The 24,217-nt window shown below is 33.0% G+C and overlaps 9 protein-coding genes and 2 pseudogenes across 9 annotated transcripts; 4 read left to right on the plus strand and 7 right to left on the minus strand.

Annotated features, from left to right (window-relative positions):
• Nucleotides 1-76: 76 nt before the first annotated feature.
• On the minus strand, nucleotides 77-1,766 carry LOC145745698 (kelch domain-containing protein 4-like). Its single transcript, XM_082563843.1, has one exon. It carries the CDS (start codon nucleotides 1,764-1,766, stop codon nucleotides 177-179), a length of 1,590 nt encoding a protein of 529 aa, XP_082419969.1. The 3' UTR covers nucleotides 77-176.
• Nucleotides 1,767-1,853: 87 nt separating this feature from the next.
• Nucleotides 1,854-2,354, minus strand: LOC145745702 (mediator of RNA polymerase II transcription subunit 22 pseudogene; annotated as a pseudogene).
• Nucleotides 2,355-3,583: 1,229 nt separating this feature from the next.
• LOC145745700 (caspase-3-like) lies at nucleotides 3,584-4,708 on the minus strand. Its single transcript, XM_082563845.1, has one exon. The coding sequence runs from the start codon at nucleotides 4,673-4,675 to the stop codon at nucleotides 3,584-3,586; it is 1,092 nt and encodes a 363-aa protein (XP_082419971.1). The 5' UTR covers nucleotides 4,676-4,708.
• A 1,385-nt stretch (nucleotides 4,709-6,093) lies between these two features.
• LOC145745699 (kelch domain-containing protein 4 pseudogene) lies at nucleotides 6,094-7,880 on the minus strand (annotated as a pseudogene).
• Nucleotides 7,725-8,354, minus strand: LOC145745703 (mediator of RNA polymerase II transcription subunit 22-like). The gene has a single exon (XM_082563847.1). It carries the CDS (start codon nucleotides 8,304-8,306, stop codon nucleotides 7,851-7,853), a length of 456 nt encoding a protein of 151 aa, XP_082419973.1. The 5' UTR covers nucleotides 8,307-8,354; the 3' UTR covers nucleotides 7,725-7,850.
• A 222-nt stretch (nucleotides 8,355-8,576) lies between these two features.
• Nucleotides 8,577-9,636, minus strand: LOC145745701 (caspase-3-like). Its single transcript, XM_082563846.1, has one exon. The coding sequence runs from the start codon at nucleotides 9,592-9,594 to the stop codon at nucleotides 8,614-8,616; it is 981 nt and encodes a 326-aa protein (XP_082419972.1). The 5' UTR covers nucleotides 9,595-9,636; the 3' UTR covers nucleotides 8,577-8,613.
• A 445-nt stretch (nucleotides 9,637-10,081) lies between these two features.
• LOC145745502 (LITAF domain-containing protein-like) lies at nucleotides 10,082-11,022 on the plus strand. The gene has a single exon (XM_082563599.1). The coding sequence runs from the start codon at nucleotides 10,458-10,460 to the stop codon at nucleotides 10,863-10,865; it is 408 nt and encodes a 135-aa protein (XP_082419725.1). The 5' UTR covers nucleotides 10,082-10,457; the 3' UTR covers nucleotides 10,866-11,022.
• A 730-nt stretch (nucleotides 11,023-11,752) lies between these two features.
• Nucleotides 11,753-12,079, plus strand: LOC145745056 (lipopolysaccharide-induced tumor necrosis factor-alpha factor homolog). Its single transcript, XM_082563046.1, has one exon. The coding sequence runs from the start codon at nucleotides 11,753-11,755 to the stop codon at nucleotides 12,077-12,079; it is 327 nt and encodes a 108-aa protein (XP_082419172.1).
• A 1,593-nt stretch (nucleotides 12,080-13,672) lies between these two features.
• On the plus strand, nucleotides 13,673-17,239 carry LOC145746272 (uncharacterized). The gene is made up of 7 exons (XM_082564519.1): nucleotides 13,673-14,231; nucleotides 14,327-14,462; nucleotides 14,559-14,627; nucleotides 14,741-15,754; nucleotides 15,845-15,947; nucleotides 16,057-16,176; nucleotides 16,347-17,239. Exons 1-7 carry the CDS (start codon nucleotides 13,689-13,691, stop codon nucleotides 16,531-16,533), a joined length of 2,172 nt encoding a protein of 723 aa, XP_082420645.1. The 5' UTR covers nucleotides 13,673-13,688; the 3' UTR covers nucleotides 16,534-17,239.
• Nucleotides 17,057-19,835, minus strand: LOC145746273 (U2 small nuclear ribonucleoprotein A'-like). Its single transcript, XM_082564520.1, has 7 exons — nucleotides 19,679-19,835; nucleotides 19,380-19,527; nucleotides 18,776-19,004; nucleotides 18,349-18,428; nucleotides 18,100-18,181; nucleotides 17,922-18,027; nucleotides 17,057-17,845 (listed from the first exon to the last, which is right to left on the minus strand). Exons 1-7 carry the CDS (start codon nucleotides 19,758-19,760, stop codon nucleotides 17,802-17,804), a joined length of 771 nt encoding a protein of 256 aa, XP_082420646.1. The 5' UTR covers nucleotides 19,761-19,835; the 3' UTR covers nucleotides 17,057-17,801.
• A 653-nt stretch (nucleotides 19,836-20,488) lies between these two features.
• LOC145745057 (kelch-like protein 10) lies at nucleotides 20,489-23,964 on the plus strand. Its single transcript, XM_082563047.1, has 13 exons — nucleotides 20,489-20,718; nucleotides 20,823-20,931; nucleotides 21,054-21,196; nucleotides 21,290-21,469; nucleotides 21,530-21,636; nucleotides 21,714-21,871; nucleotides 21,930-22,032; nucleotides 22,118-22,281; nucleotides 22,339-22,430; nucleotides 22,653-22,758; nucleotides 22,927-23,067; nucleotides 23,447-23,664; nucleotides 23,742-23,964. Exons 1-13 carry the CDS (start codon nucleotides 20,519-20,521, stop codon nucleotides 23,962-23,964), a joined length of 1,944 nt encoding a protein of 647 aa, XP_082419173.1. The 5' UTR covers nucleotides 20,489-20,518.
• The last annotated feature ends 253 nt before the right edge of the window (nucleotides 23,965-24,217 follow it).

Raw genomic sequence — 24,217 nt, forward strand, 5'->3', positions numbered from 1 at the left:
ACTATAAGATAAACAACCTTAAAATAATTTTTGATTCCTATTTAATCTATTTATTTCAATAAACAGCTACTAATAGCACTATTTTCTAATTTATTATCAAAAATGTACAAATTAGAAGTTCAATAATAGAAAATTATGATTGCAAAAGTGTTTAAAAAAACAACAAAATACTATTTTTAAGATTTTAAATTGCATTTATTATAAAAAGAAGTCGCCAGTTTTTCTGCAGCATCCCGGATCAAATTTGCTCTAACATCTTCCTCCGCATCCTCACTTGCAACCTCCAACCAATGCTCTCTTGTTCTTAACAAATACGAATCAACATCTTCATCCGATTCCACCTTTGGATGACAAGAAGTCGATGTTGCAGAGGTAGAAGGTCGAGTATCATCTTCCTCCACTTCCATGGACTCGTCGCTGCTGTTTTCTCCTTCTTCTTCGAACCAGTCAGTGCTCGTGTCATCAGCTTCGACCAGTTGGACCCAAGTGTCCATCTTCTTGAGGTTAATGCTCCATAAATCATTAAGAGTAACTTGTTTTTCGTCTTCTTCAAACATACCTCCGTATAAATACAAAATGTTCTTCTTCACAGCAGCCAATGCATTCATCCTTGCGCATGGAAGGATGTAAGTGGATGCAGGTGTTGTTGGAGCAGATTCTTCCTCTTCTACATCTTCGGTTTCGGGCTCCTCCAATTTTTCTACCTCTTCTTCAGGTTTTTTCTTTTTTGAAACTTTACTTTTCCGAAGATCCATTGGAAACCAACGATGAGAGACAAGATCTAAACAGGACATTGAATTATGGAAGAAACTCTCAAGATCCTCTTCATCTTCCTCATCCGAGACTCCTCCAAAAAGAACAGCTCGGTTTGGAGCCATCTGAGCAAAAGAGAACCCGGATCGGGGCCATGGTTTGTTCCCTGAATCCTTAACCTTGGTCCACTTCCACTTTTCGTTTTCATCCGACAACAAATACATATCAGTATGTGCTGTTCCTTTTTCAATTTCTTTTTTGACCCGAACCTTAGAGTATCCTCCCACTATTAAAATACCATTTGGTGTTACAGTAAGCTGGCATGCCGATCTTGGAGATGGTGCTGCGCCGGTTGGGGCAAGTTTAGTCCATTTGTAATCGGTTAAACTGAACAAATAGCAGTCGTTAAAATACACAAAATTCTTGTGACTTTCGTGAAACCCACCAAACAGAAAGATGTTCTTTTTGTAGACTACCATGCGGTGTCCAGACCTCTGCGACGGGCCCCCACCAACTTTAACTTGGGTCCATTTATGATCTTTTAGATTCAATACCCAGAGGTCTTTGTAATGATAAAATTGTAGGTTATTTGGTGATGCAAATTCACCCCCAAACACCCATAACTGGCCCCCTTCTTTTTGCACAGCAACAGCTTGATGGGCGCAGCGTGGGGGAGGGGGGTTAGGGATAACTTGCTGGGTCCATTCATTTTTCTTGATGTTATAAATAAAGATATCGTTATAGAGATATGTTTTGTGACCATTATAATACTCTCCCCCGAATAAAATAAGTTCATCTTTTTCTGGATGTGCTGTGACGGTTAGATTAGTTCTTGGACTTGGATGTGGGGACTTTTCCTCGTTAAATGTTGTTTTTTTCTTGTCACTTTCCTGAAATTGTGCAATCAAAGCTTCTAGATCCTCCATGCCTTCATCTTTTTTATCTTTTTTTGTCATCTTCATCGCAGCTTTTTCAGCTCCTCGTCCTTTCTCCTTTTTGTTCTTCTTCCCCATTATTAAAATTACAAATTATGTCTATTATAACAAAAAGAAAATACATATAAAATTAATACAAGTATAGGAAAAACGTATACAAAAAAATTAGGTTTCTACATTATTAGATTTAATGGACGGTTTGACTGAATTATAAAAGTCCGACTCTAAATCATAAAGTGAGACAGCAATTTCATCTCGAAGTTTAATCAACTGTTCGTGCTGTTGTTTGGTGTGATTATTCAACAGTTTATTTTGTTCCTCAACATGATGATTAACACTTGGAAAATCGTTCAATATTACAAATGTCTTTAACTCTGAGATAAGTTTTAACAATGACTCGCCGGCACGAACGATATTTGCAGCTCGAACTCTCATTTGGTACATGTCATAATATGGCTGAGTCGCTCGTTCTATTTGAGTTGTTTCGTCTATTTTCGCTGACTTTATGATTTCAGTGAAGTTTTCGTGCATGGCTCTTACATCATCTTGTAGACGTCTGTTGTATGAATTGAGAAGGTTTTGGGTTGTGTGGGATAATGTCGTACGGGAACTGGAAGCCATTATAAACAATTTAAAATTAAAAATATCCTACTCCTAAAATAGTATCTAAAAAAGCACAGCAAAATCAAAAATACAAAAATTAGCATATAATTTAAAAACATACAGGAACTAAAAATAGAGGAAATGCTATAGAACCTTTTTATACAAAATAAAAAATGGAGCTAATTGGCCCAATAGATTTACTAACTAGTTAATAAGTAGAAAGAACAACTAGTATAAAAGTTAAGCCTAAATATTTAACATAACATCAGAGAATTTGCATAATAATGTACAAAAAAAATGTAAAGATAGAGAAAAAATATACATGCAAAATGTCAAATAAAAAGGTATAAATAAAAGGTTTTGTTATTCTCTGCAATGTTGGTAACTTGGTATTACTAAAACACAAATCAAAGAACTACAAATAAAGCAATTGCTATAAAACTTTTTAAATACAAAATAAAAATGAGAGATAAAAGGCCCAACGAGTTAACCAATTTAGTCCTTAATTACTTAACTAAGCAAAAGTAGTAACTTACATAAAGGTCATACTTACAAAATTTACCTATGGTCTGAGAATTTGCAATTTATAGCCAAAATATTGCATGAAATAATAATAACAGTTTTTGGTAAATCAAGCCTAAACTTATTAAACTTATTGAATATTTATTTTTGTGTGATTTATGAAGATTAACATCCTAAAAACTCAGATCTTTTTAGTGATAAGATTAAATTTTCATAGTAAGAAACATACTAAGAAAACATAGCATTGTACAAAACAATACTAACTTTAATAAAACTAATCATTTTAACATAGTCTGCACTAAAAAATATAATCATGCTGTTGCGCATAATACAAAACTTTTTCCATGAAGTTTTGATTAACAAATCTGCCAAAATCGTGGTGGTAAGAGTGGAAATTCCTAACTCCAAAAGACTTATCATCATGCAAAACACTTTTAGCAAGATCAAGTAGAAATAGGACAGATACTAATTTTTGACAATTTTCATGATTTTGATCCTGTATGTGCCCAATCATGGAATCATTTGATTGTATATAATATAACATATCTTTCATGAAGACTGGATGCCTAAATCTCTTAAAATCCAAATGGTGATAACGGTAACGGTGATAAGGGTAAAGGTGATAAGGGTAACAGTAAGAATGGTAAAAACTCTGAATGCCATGAGAAGACATAATTCCGGACAACAAACCTCTAGCAAGTTCAATTAAAGATGAGAAAAAATCCAAATTTCCTGAATTTTGATGAGTTTTGAAATGTAAATCCTCCATATTATCTGACTGACATTTTTTCTAAAAAGTCCAAATTCCTAAAAAAACGAAGATCAAAATTATTAGAAGACATAATCCTGTGCAAACCACTTTTAGCAAGTACAACCATAGATGAAACAGAATCATAAAGAATTTCATTAGATTGAAAACTTAAATTTGGGTTGTTGCAAATTATAGATTCATGTGAACTTTTATTCATACACTCTTCTTTTTCAGTAATTAGTTGTTTAAATGCACCAAACACAAATTCTTTTGTTAGTGTATGTGTTACTTCAGGAACCTGCTTTTTTCCATTTTTACTTTCCTCATTTACATGGAAATTTACTTCTGTAAGTATCTTAAGCAAGTCCCACACATGATAAAACTGTTCCAGATTTGAACACAACTTTCGAATAAATATAGAGCCTTGTTCAGGGTGTATTGAAGAAACACAATTCTCAGTTGTGCTGTAGCATTCAAGAAAATCAGAATGAAAAGATGTTTTCTGAGTTGTTTGTTTTTGAGCTGTTTTTTTTTCTCCAGTTATATCATTGGATCTTTGTTGATCTAGAGGAAAAACATCATAACATACATTTTTAAATCCAGCATCTTTTTTGGATCCTCGACAGGCTTGTATAAAAAATAGTTTGGGTTTTCCATTAAGCGTTTTAGATTTTTTTAAAGCTTTTTTAAAATCTGAAATAAAAATGATACCATCTTTCGTTGCTAATCGACCTCCAGTACTTCCATGGGTAAGAATAAAACACATAAAACAGTAGTAATCAGAAAAATCTTTTTTAGACAATTCCTCAAGTTTATCTTTTATCTCTTTAGAAGTAAAATCAGTAAAAACTGTTCTTTTAGTCGTATCTGTAACGTTTTCAGTTATCTTTTCGGTTGTAGGTGTCGGTTCAATCAAATTTAGCTCACCAGAACATTCAAATTTCAGATTATCCGCAGTTTTCTGAAGTAGATTTACATCGTATTTTGATCCAGTTCTTTGGGAAAGGGAGGTATTTTTCTGATTGAGTGTGTGCTTTTCAATAAAATTCACTTGATTAAAAATATATATAACCACTTTACCTTTATTTGAGTATTGCCTTTGCTTATACATTATTTCCTGATTTACAAATCATTTCACCATCACAATAGGGGTTGCGCAATGTGGCGAAAAAATGTGGTAAAGAAATGTGGTAAAAAAATGTGGCAAAAATTTTTTTTTTAAATGTGGCATTATGATTTTGGGAAAAAATGTGGTAAAAAAATGTGGCAAAAATACTTTTAGAACTGTGGAAAAATAATGCAGGTAAAAATAGAAAAATTTTGAATAACTGTTGCTTGGTAATCTATTCGTATTGATTGTTTAATGTTGTAATTGTATTTTTTTGCCTATACGGTGGGTGTTGAATTAAAAGAAGTGATTCGCATATTTTTGTTATTACGATCACATATATTAGTCGATTTGAAATTGTTATGATATAGTCGCAACTTGTATATGCTATCGATAATTTACTCGCGCACAACAAAGTGGTTTAAAAAAGTGTTGTATAGCGGTTATGTAACAGGACTATAAGCCAAAAGGTTTAGGGTTTAAGTCGCATCAATGCCATACTATTCACCCTCGGGCCCAGAGTTCACGGCTAGCTTAAAAACGCGTCCCTACGACACACCCATGTAGCTTATTTTATACGTAAGAATTTTCGATTTTGTTTTCGTCTATTTAACTAAATTAAGCACAGACGTTGGTTTAAAGTGACGAAAGCATCATAAGGTTTTAATTTGTTGTATTATGCGAAAAAAAGGTCGTTATTTGAAACAATATACAAGGAAAATAAACAATCATAATATCATAATTTAAATTATAAATATAATCAAATTAATATGTAATATAAACTATAGTATAACAAGATAATGATCTGCAAAAATTTAACATCACATGATTTCTATAAAGTCGATAAAACAAACAAAACTAAACTATAAAATCTTATTTTCAAAATACGAATTACCCTAACATCATCATTAATCACAATAACAACTTAACCAATACGTTTACGTCATTTTAAGTCAAACAAAAAATAATAAACGCGATATTTTTATAAAGATAATACTAGCTTACAGACATACTTAACTAAACTTTTTTTACTGCATCAAATCTGCTTATGGCGACCTTATAGTAATACCGGTTTATGACTACGTAACGTCTGTTGTTATTATATTATTAAGCGGTTTTATCAGCATGTGATCGATCGACTAGTACACAGCAAAAACTAATCTCTAGTGCCAGCTACCGCATGTCAAAAGAAGAAGGCTAACTTAGTTGTTTTGTTTATTAGATTATATTCTAAACAGGTTAATGTTTCATATTTTAAAGTCTATATAAAATGCTTATGCGTCAATCAGCTGATATTTGATGACGTCACACGTGACAATTTTGTTAAGATTATAAAAGATAAACAACCCTAACAAAACTTTTAATTCCTATTTAATCTTTTTAAATTTAATAAACAACTACTAAAAGTACATTTTGTAATTTATTATCAAAATGTACAAAGTAGAAGTTCAATAATAGAAAATCATGATTGCAAATGTGTTTAAAAAAACAATAAAAATTTTTTTTAAGATTTTAAATTGCATTTATTATAAAAAGAAGTCGCCAGTTTTTCTGCAGCATCCCGGATCAAATTTGCTCTAACATCTTCCTCCGCATCCTCACTTGCAACCTCCAACCAATGCTCTCTTGTTCTTAACAAATACGAATCAACATCTTCATCAGAGTCCACTTTTGGATGACAAGAAGTCGATGTTGCAGAGGTAGAAGGTCGAGAATCATTGTCCCCCTCTTCCATGGACTCATCGCTGCTGTTTTCTCCTTCTTCTTCAAACCAGTCAGTGCTCGTGTCATCAGCTTCAACCAATTGAACCCACGTGTCCATCTTCTTTAGGTTAATGCTCCATAAATCATTAAGAGTAACTTGTTTTTCGTCTTCTTCAAACATACCTCCGTATAAATACAAAATGTTTTTCTTCACAGCAGTCAAAGCGTTCATCCTTGCGCATGGAAGAATGTAAGTGGATGCAGGTGTTGTTGGAGTAGATTCCTCTTCTACATCTTCGGTTTCGGGCTCCTCCAATTTCTCTACCTCTTCTTCAGGTTTTTTCTTTTTCGAAACTTTAGTTTTACGAAGATCCATTGGAAACCAACGATGAGAAACGAGATCTAAACAGGACATTGAATTGTGGAAGAAACTCTCAAGATCTTCTTCATCTTCCTCATCTGAGACTCCTCCAAAAAGAACAGCTCGGTTCGGAGCCATCTGAGTAAAAGAGAACCCGGATCGGGGCCAGGGTTTGTTTCCTGAATCCTTGACCTTGGTCCACTTCCACTTTTCGTTTTCATCCGACAACAAATACATATCAGTATGTGCTGTTCCTTTTTCGATTTCTTTTTTGACCCGAACCTTAGAGTATCCCCCCACTATTAAAATACCATTTGGTGTTACAGTAAGCTGGCATGCCGATCTTGGAGATGGTGCGGCGCCAGTTGGAGCAAGTTTAGTCCATTTGTAGTCGGTTAAACTGAACAAATAGCAGTCGTTAAAATACACAAAATTCTTGTGACTTTCGTGAAACCCACCAAACAGAAAGATGTTCTTTTTGTAGACTACCATGCGGTGTCCAGACCTTTGCGACGGGCCCCCACCAACTTTAACTTGGGTCCATTTATGATCATTTAGATTCAATACCCAGAGATCTTTGTAATGATAAAATTGTAGGTTATTTGGTGATGCAAATTCACCCCCAAACACCCATAACTGGCCCCCTTCTTTTTGCACAGCAACAGCTTGATGGGCGCAGCGTGGGGGAGGGGGGTTCGGGATAACTTGCTGGGTCCATTCATTTTTCTTGATGTTATAAATAAAGATATCGTTATAAAGATATGTTTTGTGACCATTATAATACTCTCCCCCAAATAAAATAAGCTCATCTTTTTCTGGATGTGCTGTGACGGTTAGATTAGTTCTCGGACTTGGATGTGGGGATTTTTTCTCGTTAAACATTGTTTTTTTCTTGTCACTCTCTTGAAATTGTGCAATCAAAGCTTCTAAATCTTCCATGCCTTCATCTTTTTTATCTTTTTTTGTGATCTTCATCGCAGCTTTTTCAGCTCCTCGTCCTTTCTCCTTTTTGTTCTTTTTACCCATTATTAAAATTACAAATTATGTCTATTATAACAAAAAGAAAATACATTTAAAATTAACACAAGTATAGGAAAATCATATACAAAAAAATTAGGTTTCTACATTATTAGATTTAACGGACGGTTTGACTGAGTTATAAAAGTCCGACTCTAAATCATAAAGTGAGACAGCAATTTCATCTCGAAGTTTAATCAACTGTTCGTGCTGTTGTTTGGTGTGATTATTCAACAGTTTATTTTGTTCCTCAACATGATGATTAACACTTGGAAAATCGTTCAATATTACAAATGTCTTTAACTCTGAGATAAGTTTTAACAACGACTCGCCGGCACGAACGATATTTGCAGCACGAACTCGCATTTGGTACATGTCATAATACGTCTGAGTCGCTCGTTCTATTTGAGTTGTTTCGTCTATTTTCGCTGACTTTATGATTTCAGTGAAGTTTTCGTGCATAGCTCTTACATCATCTTGTAGACGTCTGTTGTATGAATTGAGGAGGTTTTGAGTTGTGTGTGATAATGTTGTACGAGAACTGGAAGCCATTATAAACAACTTTGATTTAAAGATATCTTACTCCTAAAATATTATCTAAAAAAGCACAATAAAAACAATTACAGGCACAGATTTCATTTAAAATGTTAAAAATCATGATAAGATACTTGTTTTTATTATATAAAAAGATCTTTTGTATATAAAAGCATAAAAAAACTCTAAATACTAAATAAAAGAAGTGCTGGTAGGCTTGAAAAATGGAACTGGCATTTGATAGTTTAAAGTTTTGCATAGGGCCTAACAAAAAAATAGACAGAATTTGATTTTTATAGAAAACTCATTAAAAATAGAAAAAATTCTATAAAATTTCTTCATCAACAGAACTTTGTGTACACTCAACACTCATTTGTTCCTCCTGTATAGAACTTTTTTGCTCAGAATCAGATTCTTTAAATGTGCCAAACACCAAGTCTTTTGTTAATGTATGTGTTACTTCAGGAATTTGCTTTCTACCTTTTTTACTTTCATTTGATACATCAAAATTTACTTTTTTAATTATCTGTGACAGTTCAAGATGATAATACTTTTGCAGATTAAAACACAACTTACGAATAAATATGGAACCTTTAGTTGCGTGTAATGAGGAAGAATAGCCATCGCATGTACTGTAGTACACAAGAACATCAGATTGTGATGCTATTCTTCGATTTCTTTTTTTTTTCTGGCTTTTAGTAGGACATGAAAGTTGCCACTCTTGAAAACTATCCAAATCCATTTGACTTCCAGTACAATTGCTTTGGTTGCTAGAAAAGCTGGAAAAGGTATCTTTAAATTCATCACTTGAAGGAGAGGAATAATGCACATCTTCAAATCCATCATTGCAAGGATTCACAATTCCTTGGTCTTTTTTGGATCCCCGGCATGCCTGTATCCAAAAAAGTTTGGGTTTTCCATCAAGAGATTTATTTTTGTGGATTTTATTTTTGAATTTTGAAATAAAAACAGTGCCATCATAAGTAGCTAATTGTCCTCCAGTGCTTCCATGTGTAAGGATAACGCAAACAAAACAGTAGAAATTAGAAAAATCTTTTATAGACAATTCCTTAAGTTTTGCTTTTATCTTTTGATTCGTAAAATCTGTAAAGATTGTCTCCCTAGAACATTTAAATCCTAGTTTTTTGGCAAGTTGTTTTAGGCTTTTAACATCATATACCGATCCGGTTCTTTTTTTTAAAGGTCCTTTCCATTGGTTAATTCTGTGTTTCTCTTTAAAATTTACTTGATTAAATATGTACAACACTACTTCGCCTGTAGTATTGTAATGCTCTTGAATAGACATCGTTATACTCTGGCTATTTGAAGTATTAGAACCTAACTTCTATTGCAATATTTAACTAACAAACAAAACTTGAAATAAAAAACGGAACTTCATGTGACGCTTTATATTAGTAAACAACACGGGGATTGGAGGTTACCCTCTGCTGCCATCTGCCGACAAACAAATTTAAAAAAAAATTGATTACTTGAAACCAATGACGATGTAATTACTGGTATAATCATTGGTATAAATTTTATTTATTTGCAGTGTTAAATCATGATTTTTTTAACAATAAAAATATAAATTTTTAATACATATTTATATGGCAAACAGCCTCTTTCATTAAAAAAAATAAAATATCATGTTTCAAAAATGTAATTGTTCTATTTAGAAAACCTTTGCTTTAATATTAAATTACATTTACCACTAGAAACGAGAACAACAGCTATTACACAGTCTTTAAGATAGCAACAAAACCACCATTTAGTTTAGATGTTAGATTAAAAAGGTATGAAACCAATTGTATTTAACAAGATGTTTAAGGAACGACTTTGTGTCCACCTAAACAAAATTTAAATAATTTTTACCCCGACTTAGTTCTTAGTTAACTTGGCAATTTAGCATTTTTTGTCTAATTATTTACTTGCCGTTTGTAGGGGTTTGTATCATTTACGCCACCGTAACAGCGGCAAGGCTCTAACTTAAGACCCCATGAAGTACAGCCAAGTTTTTTAACCAATATAACCAGTTTTAGATTGTTAGCCGCATGACTAATATTATAAAACTGTAAAAATACGGAAAAACGAATATTTTAAATATAAGTATTTTTTTCGAAGCTTCTGTGTTTAAATTGTAGTTTCGTTTGTTAACAACCTGAACAAAATATGAATCCAAACAACCAACCAGTTTACACGGTCCCGCCAAATGCCTTATTACCCCAAGCACCACCCCAATACCAAGCTCAGCCCCCGATGATAATGCAAAAAGCGCCAAATGCCGTATTACCCCAAGCACCACCCCAATACCAAGCTCAGCCCCCGATGCTAATGCAAAAGCAGCCAACTAAGAGCTCAAAGCCTGCTCATGTAACATGCCAATTTTGCAACCAGAATGTTATAACCAATACAAGAGCAACCCCTGGATTGATCACATACATTGCATGTGGTTTTACGATCTTATTAGGTTGCTGGCTTGGCTGTTGCTTGATACCCTTCTGTGTTGACGAGCTTCAGGACACAGTGCACAGTTGCCCAAACTGCAAGAATCAGATTGATGTCTACAAGCCATCCTAGACAAGAAAAAGCAATGTTTATAAACTTACTATAGTAGTAGATTTTTTATAAAGATATATTTTAAAGTGTGGTTTGCTTGTTTAAATTTAAACTTAATATGTTCGTTTCGTATTTATATGAATGGTGTTCATTATAAAAAATTAAAAGTTTTATAATCATTCAATTTGTTTTATATTTTAACAACTAATTCATCATTTTTGAACTGAGCATGTGGAAATTTTTAAATCTAAATTACCAACATACGCTTGGACAAAATAGGAATAACAAAAGTTTTTACTTGAAATCTAGTTTTGGGACGTAGACAGTCCCATATAGTTGAAAAATTGTTACTTTTTTATACCCCGTCGGCGGAGAGAGTTTTTAGGAATAGAATACGTTTGCGCCATTGAAAGAGTCTTTGGTGTATGGAAGCGGTCCCATTTTAAAAACTAACAAGGTTAATATAAACTGCTGAAAGATATTATGATATGTTATTGAATATTATTTTGTCATAATAAGAAGTTACAAACCTAAGAGAAAAAATTCAATATATGTATATAAGCCAAAATAGTTCTTATTAAGAGCTTAAAAACTCGTAGATTCAGTTATTGTCGATTTCATGTTTTAAAAATGTATTGTGTAAGCTATAATAGCTTTCATATCAAATATCTTTTAACACTGTAAAAACGAGAACAATAGGCAGCTTGGAACCTCAGTCAAAAATAAACCCAGTCTTTTGTTAGGCAGCTAGTATAAATTAGCGTCCACCATAATTTATAAGATTTAAAAAAAAATTATGTTTTGAACCATGACAAATTAACAAAAATACTCTTTTACATAAAAAAATGTTTTGTTAGAAATTGCTTGGTTCACGTTATAGTTTAAAGTTTGTCATTCGGACTAAGAAAATGGATGCCCGAATTCACCCAATATACACAGTTCAACCAAGTGATATGCCGCTACCACCTTCATACCCAAACCTACCTCAAATCGAAATACCAAAGACCTTAACTAAGACTTCAAAGCCAGTCTATATGACATGCCAGTTTTGCAATCAAAACATTATAACTGAAACAAAGGCAAAGCCTGGACTTTTTACATACATTTCGTGCGTTATGTGTTGCTGGCTAGGTTGTTGCTTGGTTCCATTTTGTTTGGACGATTTTAAGGTAACAACTCACAGCTGCCCGAACTGCAAAAATAAAATTGATGTCTACAACCCGTTGTCGGATTAAATTTCCTGTATATAATTTGGTAGATCGAATATAAAACTAAATTTAATGTTTAAATATACAAGTTAATGCGTTTATTTTTAACAAACCTAATATGTTTGTTTTAAACTTATAAAAATGGTGTATTTTTAAAGAATTAAAATTAAGTTTTTGTAGAATTCGGCATGGGTCTGACTTTTATAAAGATTATACTTTATTAATTAGAAAGGCAAAAACGCTTGAACTTAAAGTATAAAAAGGAATTTAAGATATTGTAACCAAATAAAAGGTTATGCTTTGAAACTTTTTTTTTTAATTTAACAACAACAACCACTTCATAATGGAGAATACACATAGATTGTCTTTAAACAATTCGGGCATTTGTGATGAAAGTTTTTGCAGTCTTGGACACAAAACGGAATAAGACAACAGCCACAAGGAAACCCGATCAAGGCAATAAATATACATAACAACCAGGCTGCTCCTCCAATTTTGGCTTCTGGCTGAGAGACTACAACTTGATTACAGTGAGGGCACATCACTCTTGTTGGGTGTTTTGTTTTTACCTGGGCCGGCCCAATACCTGCGTAATTCTGTAAGACAGCAGGATCACCGGCGATAAGCGGTGGTGGTGGACCCATATCTTGTTGAAAATTGTTACCCCCTTGATAGTACCCCGGTGGTGGAGGGGGTATTTGTCCAGGAAATGCGTTGGCGCCAAAAGGCGGGTTTGCGCTATAGGGGGGCGGATCCATTTGAACGAATAGCAAGTCAGCTGTTTCGTTTAACTAATAAAACTAACATACGAAAAAAATCAACAACCATAACAATAGCTGCTCAATAAAATAATAACATTTGTTTTTATTTAAATTTAGATATTATTTGGTCATAATCAAGGTTTAAATATACTAGAAACCAATTCGGCTTGTTGTATTTTAAACGAAATAAAAGTATTTTGTCATTTTAGTCGTAGAAATACGTCGGTATATTGTTTGTACAACACAGGGTTTTATTAATATTGCTTGTTTACATTAGGTTTTTGTGAATGAAATCCTGAAAGTGACGTCACGTATAGAAATATTTCTTGTCTACTGCTTTAGGACGAATAAAACGCAATTGGACTTTAAATTTTACATAACCTGTATTTAAAAATTTGGTTAAGTAATAAAAACAATATTCCAGTGATGTCTACATAAAACAAGTAACGAAAATTGGTTGAATTAAATTTCGAAATATTTCGAGGATAAACCAAAAATATTTGTTTGTTATGTTCACTGCGTTTCATGTCGCTCTTTAAAACCCAACATTGGGTTTTCGATATGGATATGTGTGAACGTAGTTTTGTTAAATTACATACGACAAGAACAAAACTAAAATGTTTGAAATTTAGAATATGCGGAAACATAATAACGTTTTTAAATTAGTTCAAGTTAGACAGGCTTGGCAGTTTGTTTTGATTTTTGTCTTATGTACTGTAAGCCAATATTAGCCAGTATATATGTTAACTATTGAACGCACTTAACAGTTTACTGGCTGACGTAAAAATATTAAATAAATAAAATAGAGATTTATATTAAAAACTTGTTTGCTTATTGATATATATATTTTTTTAGAACACAAATTTAGGTGCCTCATGTCTCTTAACATATTTAAGAAGAATATATTCAAAAAGAAGGGAAGCAAAGCAGATAGTCATGGAACCACGTTGGTTGACGAAGAAATTCAATTTCAACCGGCACCAGGACCAGATCATGAGTCGCAGTGGGGCGGAAAAAACTCCCTAAGTCGAAAACCTAACTCACAATACCCCCCAGATTATGATCAAGGCAAAACCGGAAATGTAAACCATAATTTCACCTCCAATCGACCTTCAAACAGTGATTCCAGTCGTGCGTCGTCGTTCGATTCGAACTCAGACAATTTTACAAAATCTAAAACATCGACGGATTTCGAAAATGGAGACATGTTACATGTACACAAACGGGCAACACCGCAGGATAGTAACGACTCTCAAAAACAGTCTAAATTAGGCAGTAATCTTCATAAGGTAAATCCCATTACAACAATGGGTCGTACCTCACCGAACATGCCACGAGCTCCGAAGAAATTAATTAAACCTGGAGAGGCGAATGCACCACAGCCTCAATATCTAACTCAACCACAAAATAATAATTTGGTAGGCTCACATCTGCTGTTATACGACAATGATTTCGAAAGCCTAATTTGACATAACTTAATATTGATTTTTGATATCTAAATGATTTTATTTAGGGAATTTCTATATCTGATGAGTATACTGATCCATTTGACGCTGTTGCGGTACAAAATGCAATGCAAAATTCGATAGTAAATCCAGAGACTGTAGATGGTTATGTTGAACCGTATGAAGCCAAGAAAATGTACCATGGTAGGATATAAACTTTACTATTAATTTCATTAAACCAATGATAATTTTTTTACTTGTGATTGTTTTTATTTTAATCTTTGCGACTTTTTGTTTTAGATGCCACTCAAACTAGAACACTTTACGATGATCCGTGGGATAACAACAAACCTGGTGGAAAACCACAAGGTTATTAAACAAATTTAATTAATTCTTGTTTAAAACACTCTTACAATTTTTACCATAAGTTTAGGTGGTAACCATATCACATAAATAATATAAAATGAATGTGTATTTGATAGGTGAAAACCAAGACTACGAAGAGCCGTGGGACAACGCAGCAACTCTTCCATATGCTGCAGACAAGCCTGGAGCACAAAGGTTAATTATTCCATCCAAACATTCCACCCATGAACTTGTGATGGAATACCCTGCTGGAAATCGCAACGAATCTGGAGATTCATCGACTTCTTCTTCATCGACTAGTTTAGCAAAACAGCGAATGGTTCGTGTGGATAGCCCTAAACAATCTCCAAGATCGTCGCCTCGAAATTCACCTAAACTTGACAAAAGGCTTATACGCCCCAAAGATTTAAGTGATCCACGCTCACAATTGTACAGTGTCCATGGAGGAGGGTCAAGATATAAACCAGTAGACCAAAGATTAATAAAGGCAGAACCATCATACGGGGAGAGAAGAAGAAATTCCCCGAGTGGTACAAGAAATGGTTCTTCTAGAGGTAGTAGTGGTACTAACAGTCCGATGAGCAGCAGTCGTAGTTCTCTTAACCAATCCCCGAGTAGCACCCTTGCTGCGAGTGATGTTGCAGATCGTCTTCTGGAAGATCAAAGAAGAACAGCATCTCCTTTAGTTCAACCAATGAATCCATCCCTTTACCTATTAAACAAAGCAAAAAGTCGATCACTGGATGTTCGAACCCGTCAATACTACATGAACCCAGGCCACAAACCAGGTGGTGTTATCCCCAAAAGTGCCTCGGATGATCACCTTGTAAACCAGACAGCGAATTTCTATCACCCGCGTAATAACCCACTTCATGGGGTTAAAGAATATGAAGAACCGTGGGACACTGCTGGTAATGTTGACCCAAATCAAAGGCCTTCTAACATGGCTCATATTGCGCACTCAAGATCCAGATCTTACGAGTTACATTCATTCACTCCAGCTCCATCGAACCACTTTCATCACCACAGTAAATCTCATTCCTTTGAGAAACAGGAGTTCCATAGAAGGCCAACTCCTCATATGGAATATGAACAGCCTTGGGATAAAAATGTGGTGCCAAAAGGACACTGTAAGTTATTTTTTTTCAAATGTAAAGCTTTAAAAAAATCCGATGATAATAATAAATTCAGTTGTTTGATGTGATAAATTTTATTTGCAGTGGCGTCGATGCAAAGATTTCAGCAAAGAAAACTAGAGTTACATCCTTCCGAAGCAATCAATGACCAAGATTTTGATCCCCTACTTCCTCTCGAAAGACAAAGGTAATATCAATCATAAAAAAACAATACCATATCCTTTAAAAACTAAACCTTATTTTAATTGTAGTTTAAGTAATGCCTTGCACATTTTAATTTGTATTATGATTGACAGTTGGTTCCACGGTACTATGACAAGAGATGAGGCCAATCGAAAACTTATTCAAGAGGTAGAAGGAAGTTACTTGGTTCGAAACAGCGAAAGTATTCCAAATAACTACAGCTTATCACTAAGGTAACAACATTTTATTCTGTTTATCATCATTATATCCAGTAAAACTACTAAATATTACTCAGAAAAAAGTAAAAAAATCGGGTCTGGCAACTAATTAATTAGTAAAAAATTTTGGAAATTTTCTTTTGCAAAGAACTATATTTTTACTTGTGATTTTTGATTTATCTTAGGACCAACGTTGACACAATTCACATGGTGATATCAAGAACAAGAGATAACTTTTGGATTCTCGGGGAGTTTAGTGCCCCCTTTCACAGCGTGCCTGAGATGGTCGCATTTTATGCCAGCCACCGATTAAAAATCAACGACTCACAACACATTTCACTTCGATATCCGGTACCTGAAGATTACCTTTAATTTTAGCTCATATTTTATTGTTTTTATTATTTATTCTCTTATTTCGAATGCATGTCACATTTCCACATTGAGTTTAGTAAGCTTATTTTTTTTGTAGAATTTTTTCTAATTAAAGAAAAAAAATATATTTTTTTCGATGGCAGATATTTTTAGGTTTTAAGAGATTACGAAATATAGAGTTTATCTTTTTTGATGAAGACTTGCAGTTGTTATGTACAAGTCGATTTTATAGTTATATCATCCAGTTCATCCGTTCCATAGTATATTATTTTCATTTGTAGATGTGTAGATACACGCTTTTTTATAATGTTTTTTGCTTGTCTCATAATTTGTCGAATATTGTTCTTCTGCCCCGTGCTTTATTTTTATATTATCATTTTTTGTATACAAATCTACGGTAACAACTTAGGACAACAAAGTCCTACTACTAATAATGCAATATTATATTTTCTATGAAATGTCTACACGTTGCCTTCATTTTAGTTTAAAGTATTTATTAAATACTGCGTATTGGGTGCTGAAGTTATTTTATTTTAACACATATTGATTTTATTTTTGTTATACCGATACATTTTCGTTTCATATATAATTTGATTTTTTATCATTTTATAAGAATTATATTTGGCTCGCTTATAAAATGTAATTGAACTTTTTTACAATGAAATTATTTTGCTTCAAAAGAATTAAATGCTGAAATTTTACATTTGTAAAATTATGTTGTGTTATTTTATGTCTAAATCCATGTAGAAAAGTATACAAAAATGTAAGTAGGACAGCTTTTGTTAGAAATTTAGTCTATCCATTATTATTTTATATTTATAAAATGGGAGTGGTTGGCAAATTGAAATAAGTCATAGAGTAACAGCCTAATTAAAATAGACACTACTCTTATGTAACCACCATAATTGCTAGATGTTTAAACACTTTTAATTGAGACAATACAATCTCTCAATTCAAGACAAAAATGTTGGTGGAAAAATTTGAAAAAAAATGTATTTTATTGAACAAAATGTTTTACAATTTAACATAAAGTGCTATGGGCACATGATTGATTCTTAACCAACAAAACTCTTTCTTAGTTTAAAATCAGGATTTTAAAGAAGTCAGAAAAAAAAACAAAGGATTTCTAGCACAAAATTGTGCTTTAAACTAAGTGTAAGTTTGAACTAAATGTAAAAAGGACACGGGCCTTATTAAACTCCCAATTAAACATAGGACTTCAGGGCAGAATTCAAAGTAAAATTACAGATTTTTTACTGAGAAATTGTTTACTCGTCATCCATTTCTTCAACATTCTCGTTCCCATTTTGAACTAAAAATGACATTGTTAAATTTTGAAATCATTTCTATTTATTAGAATTATATTAAGATAGTAAATCTACTATTACCAGAAGTAGTAGGTGCCACTATCTTCTTGTTTGGAATTTGTCCAGCTTGCAACATCACTTTCAACTTTTCAACTTCCTCTAGTGATGTAGCTTTCAAAATCGCCTCCTACAAAATATTTTCATGTAAAAAACCATATATTTCTCTATACATGCTTAACACAAGGTTGTTATTTTATACCTTAATTGCTTCTCTATCTGCTTTAGATTGAGCGCTAGGCTCATTGACTCCGTTCTTATCCACAGGAGCTCCAGGAACAAATCTAAAGCATTTTAAAAATTACAACTCTAAAATATTATCAAAACCAACATATTTGAACCATGTACAAAGTGCAGTGTAGTATCTGTTCAAATCTCAGGTATAATATAAGGAAAAATTAACTTACTTACCCAGACCCAGGCTTTGTATTAAAATAAAATCTGTTCTTACGTTTTTCTCTTTTTGGCAACCTCGGCAATTATTTGCTTTCCTTGCTTTGAGCCAAAAAGCTTCTTAGCTTCTTGTCTTTCCTTACAGGAAAATAATCCACAAAGAGTGTAAAAGTGTTTAAAGTATAAAAGTACCGGCGGTATTGTGTAGTGGTTAGAACACTTGTCTTCACTACATGAGGTCCTGGGTTCGATCCCAATTGCTCTCATGCTCTAGCACCCTTAAATATGGCGTCAAGTTAACCTACTTACATCGAGGATAAATAATGTAAAAGAAAATAATTAAAAATTTTGGGTGTTAAAAAATCAAAATAAATTAATATATATTTAATATTTATCCTATAAAAGTCAATTACAAAAAAGGACAACAAAAAAATTATACAAAAACTTCAAGAAAAAAAAACAACATAGAACAAGTATTTACATACCTTTAGTCTAACTTTCCTGAAGTCAAGAACTCTAATCTGTGGGATTTTATGAACAACATAAAGTCTATAATGTTGTTTGTGTGTGACAGGATTTCTTAGTAAGCTCAAAAATTCAAGTTTCTTTAGTCCAGCCAAACTATCCAAGTCCATCAGCTCACGGAGTTCACAATTTGTTAAATAAAGTTCATGTAAATTGGGAATGGTTTCAGCAATGTCATCGCCAATACGACTGTTGAAATATAATTTTAATACAAATGACATTAAAGACTATGCTATATATATTAACATAAAGTTGTATTTAATGTAATAACTCTCATTACTACAAGCAGCATGGTGTAAGGGCCAGAACACCTAGCTTTACTACACGAGCTAGTGAGTTCAATCCCCACTGCCCTCATGCTGTAGCACCCTTGAGCAAGGCGCTACAAATGGTATGAACTTCTGCTGAGCGACAATTAAAACCTTTAACACCGAAACTTTCAAAGCCAACTCGAGTCTAGGTCGAGGTAACTTATGTTGCTCAATGTTTAGGTTATGAAGTTGGCTTACCCACATTGAGGATAAATAAATATAAACAAAAATTTTACTTCAAGTTTTGTCTTACCAAATTCGATTATTGTTGAAATGTAAAGACTTAATTCTTGGCAAAAGTGGAAATCCTTCTAATTTGCGCAAATCATTGTCAGAAAAATCAATTGTATCAAACTGATCTAAAGTTGCTCCGAGATTTTCAATAACTGGAATTTTGTAACCTAAAAAATTAAAGTTTTAAAACCTGATAGAAACGTTAAACAATACAATAAAATACAGGAAATTTAAATATTTATAATCTGCAATAAATGCAAATTTTTTATTTATTTCAAAGAACAGAAGGATAAGACAGATAGATAGTATAAACATTACCTCTTAACAGTAGTTCTCTATCCCTGACTGGGTTAATATATTGTATTGCTTGTTCAATTAATTCCGGGGTTAGTTTTACCATCTTAATTTACTGCTTAAAATACGAAATAATTAAAATTAAGCATGGAGTTTAACTTAGTAAGTTACCTTCTCTCCTTTTTTTTAGCGCACATTGCACGAAAAAGTTGATTTTTTCTTTCTCTTTTTAATTTATTAGTCTCTAAGCAGCAGACAAATATTAATATTTGAAAAAAAAAAAAAACTTATGAAAAAAAATGCATTTTTTACTATCCTAAAAAATAAAAAACCCAAATTTAAAATGCTAACGCTTTTAACCCAACTCCAACATGCCTACGCTGGCCTAAATTAATTAACTTATCGAATTCTAACCAACCCAACCCCATCAAATAAAGGGCTTTGTAACATAATTATTACAAAGTATAAACAAGCAGGTTAATTTATAGCTGGGTTACTTTTTGCTTTCGCGAAAAAATGCCCAATTTATCAAATCTATATTATCGTTTTTTCGTATTTTTTTACGAGATATTTTAATAAATAGTTAAAGTAAAATTATAAAACTAAATTTGTTTTAAATGTTCACCAAGTTTTCAACTTATGTTTGGGTATAAACAAGGTTTGATTATGACATCACAAAAATTATATTATTCAATAAAAATACTATAACCTAAAATTTTAATTCAAACATATTTTTAAATTAGTCTCAAAACAGGCTTTTTTTGATTAATAATTAAATAATAATCGAAAAGATTTATTAAACAATGTATTTATAAGAAGTTCAAACCGAAAAATATTAAGTCCTGGAGTTTTTGAAACTACGCGATGGCGTTAAGCCAAAGCGATTCCGAAGCCTCGATGGTGGTATCCGCCAAATCACTGACACCTGTGCCCTTCTACAACGCCTGGCTCACCTTCAATGACCTTCGCTACAAGGGCACATTTTGTGATGTCGTCATAAAAGTACAAGACATTCGTTTCCCCGTGCATCGACTTGTCTTGTGTGCTTGTAGTGATTATTTTAGGTACTCTAATTGGTAAAACTAAATTTTGAGTACTGTTTTACGTTTAGCTAGCACAAGTTTTTGTATGCACATATTATTGACATTTACCTTAAATTATTTAACAGAGCTTTATTTGATGGAGGCTGGAAAAGTAGTGAAAAACAAGAAATTGAAATCCCTGGCATTTCTCCAGAAATGATGGCTTCAATTATCAACTTTGCATACACAGGACAAGTATATCAAATTGCTAAGTTTTAACCCTTAGCAAATATTTCAAACCCGCTTTAAATCTTAAAATATAAAGTAATGTCAAGCACTTTATTATTAAAAATAGTCCTAACAATTGCTATGTTAAGGTCATGGTGACCCCTATGAACGTAGAAGAACTATTACCTGCCGCCGATCAATTTCTTATAACTTACGTCAAAGATAAATGTTGTACATTTCTACAGAAACAAATGACGCCAACAAATTGCATTGGAATAAAGCAATACGCAAGGTAACTAAACATACAAACACCTCTATTAAAGTAACAATTATACTGAAGTTTTGCAATTTTAGTATAACTTATTTCTTACTTTTTAATTTTTAGATCGTATGCTTGTTGTAAATTAATCGATGCAGCAACGACTTACATTTTGTTTCACTTTGAAGAAGTTGCAAGGAAGAGCGAAGAATTTCTCTTCATGACCTTTGATGATCTTCAAGCAATTATCCAAGACGATCGACTTAATGTCAGACTAGAAGAAACTGTCTGTGAATCCGTATTCAGGTAATCAAGTACTAGATTAGGCAGAATAATGGTTTAAAATTACATCATTTATTGTTATAGGTGGATAAAACATGACAAAAACGCAAGAATCTGTTTTGTCAAATCAGCTTTAAAAAGTGTTCGCATGGGTTTGTTAGACCCCGAGTATTTTATGACAAAAGTAAAAGGTTAACCCTTTTTTATGGCAGATATTCCCTCATATTATTGATATGCAGATATTTACAGTGTGTTATTTTTATTTTAGCTAGTCCCTTGGTTACCGAATGCATGGAGGAATGTAGATCTGTAATTAAAGAAGCCATGAAAGTAGTTTGTGACTTGCACTCACACGACACAATGGATTATATGTCAACTCAAGACAACACACTCAACACTTTACTTCGACCTAGACTGCCAAATGAGGTAAAATTATTTTATAAATGTCTATGTCATTTACATTTTTACAATATATTTATGTCAGATATTGCTTGCTATCGGAGGCTGGAGTGGTGGAAGTCCAACTAACGCAATCGAAGCTTACGATCCAAGGGCAGAGTCGTGGTTAAACGTTAGCACAATAGAAAGTACGTTTTTTCCCAAACAAAATACTATGTGGATTTAAGAATAAGCATCAATATAGCCTATTTTTATAACCTTAAACAATACTAGGTGAAGAGGTAATGGGTGGTTACAGAACGATAGCAGACGTTCCTTGCGCTTACCATGGAGTAGCTTTCGTTAAGGGATGTGTGTTTGTAATCGGTGGTTTCGACGGAGTAAACTACTTCAACACTGTTCGTCGACTTAACATTAAAACCTACGAATGGTCCCAGGTAAAACTTAAAAAAATTTAATACCATAACAATGTTGTTTACTGTATCTTGTTGTAGGAACCCTCGATGCAACATAAACGTTGTTACATTAGCGTGGCTGTGATTGGTCGAAAAATTTATGCTCTGGGAGGTATGAACGGAGACGACAGGTACAGTTTATAGTAGTTTTTCTGAAAGTCTAAAATAAGGCACCAAAATAGTAATAGGATCATAAATACACAATTTAAGTCAAAATAGGTTACATTTTTGTTCGCATAGCTCATATACCGACACTTTAAAACTTTAAGCCACTACCGCTTCAACCTATAATGTACAGTACGTAGATTTTGTTAACTATTTAATGTTTGGGATTACTTACGAGGCAAAATTAGATTAAGTTCAGGGGAATGTTATGATCCTGGGCAAAAAACTTGGAATATTTTGCCAGACATGAACGAGAGGAGAAGCGATTCAAGCGCTACCTCGCTCAGTGGAAGGGTAAATAATTAGACAGGGCAAAATAAAAACATAACGAGTAATAATTTTAAAATATAATTTTTTGGGACCTACGATTTAAAAAAGTTATGCTTAGCAACCAAATATATGTTATTACTTACGTTTAAAATAAATAACCCACTGTGTTTGTATGTTGTAACTCTTGTCCAGGTTTATATCGCGGGTGGTTTTAACGGACAAGAATGTTTGTTCACCGCTGAGTTTTACGATCCAGATTCCTCAGTTTGGACCAGAATAACTCCAATGAGAAGCCGTAGATCGGGCGTATCAATTATAAGTTTTCATGGCTTGGTCAGATAAGCTGACTAATTAATGCTAATAAGTTTTATTTAACCTATAACTCAACACACACACTACTAGTTATAGACAGTATTAAACATTTTAAGCATAAGAATGCATAGCCAGGGTCAATCTTGCTGGCAAATTACCTTACAGGCTTTAGTTAAATATTTAAAACATACTAGAAGTATTATACTGATCGCTTTTTAATATTTAGTAATTTGCAAAGCAGGTTTAAATTTTACGGGGTATTTTTTGCCATTAATTCGTGCAAAACTTATAAATACGTATTACAATCCTATAGCCTATTTAATTAGTTAAGTTCAATCAGTACCAAATTTTACATAAAATGAAAATTTAAAACACATGGTTACTTACCTTTTATATAAAGGTTTACGCTGTAGGAGGGTTTGACGGACAAAACAGATTACGACATGCTGAAGCCTACTGCCCTCTGACAAATACTTGGCGTAACATTTCGAGTATGAACAAACCAAGATCGAACTTTGGAATCGAAGTAATAGACGACCAACTGCTCGTAGTCGGAGGCTACAACGGTCATCAGACATCATCTGATGTTGAAGCCTATGATGACGCAACAAACGAATGGTATTATATTTAAGTTTATCCTCAATAAGCAACAAAACCAAAATTTTGAGATATGAAATATATCGTTACGTTTTAAGGTACGATATTAAAGAAATGCACATATGCAGAAGTGCTTTATGCTGTTGCGTCATCTCATCCCTACCACATGACATCATTAAATCTTACTGCATGCCTCGTGACGTACCGGCTTTACGTGAAGCAAATGACGAAGCGACTTCTACAATTAACGAAAGCGCTTTGTCTGAAAGAAGTGGTATAAGCCTAACTACAACCGAAGACGAACCAATTGAAGAAGTTTAAATTTAAAAAAATTGCCTTGGAAAATTATCTTTTATGTCAAACACTCTACAAGTTAAAATTAATAAAAATAAAATGATCTTCAAATTTGTTTAATTGTCCAAAATGTAACATATTTACCTAATTCTTTTAATATATAAGCCAAATTTCCATTTTAATACCCGAAATTGCTCAACTCTAACTAAATTTAAAGGTATCTTTTTTGCCTACTAACTGCAGAAATAAAATACGTCATATTTTGTAGGGATTTTCCCTG

The sequence above is a fragment of the Corella eumyota genome, chromosome 3 (genome assembly GCF_963082875.1).
Source record: "Corella eumyota chromosome 3, kaCorEumy4.1, whole genome shotgun sequence".
Lineage (NCBI taxonomy): Eukaryota > Metazoa > Chordata > Ascidiacea > Phlebobranchia > Corellidae > Corella > Corella eumyota.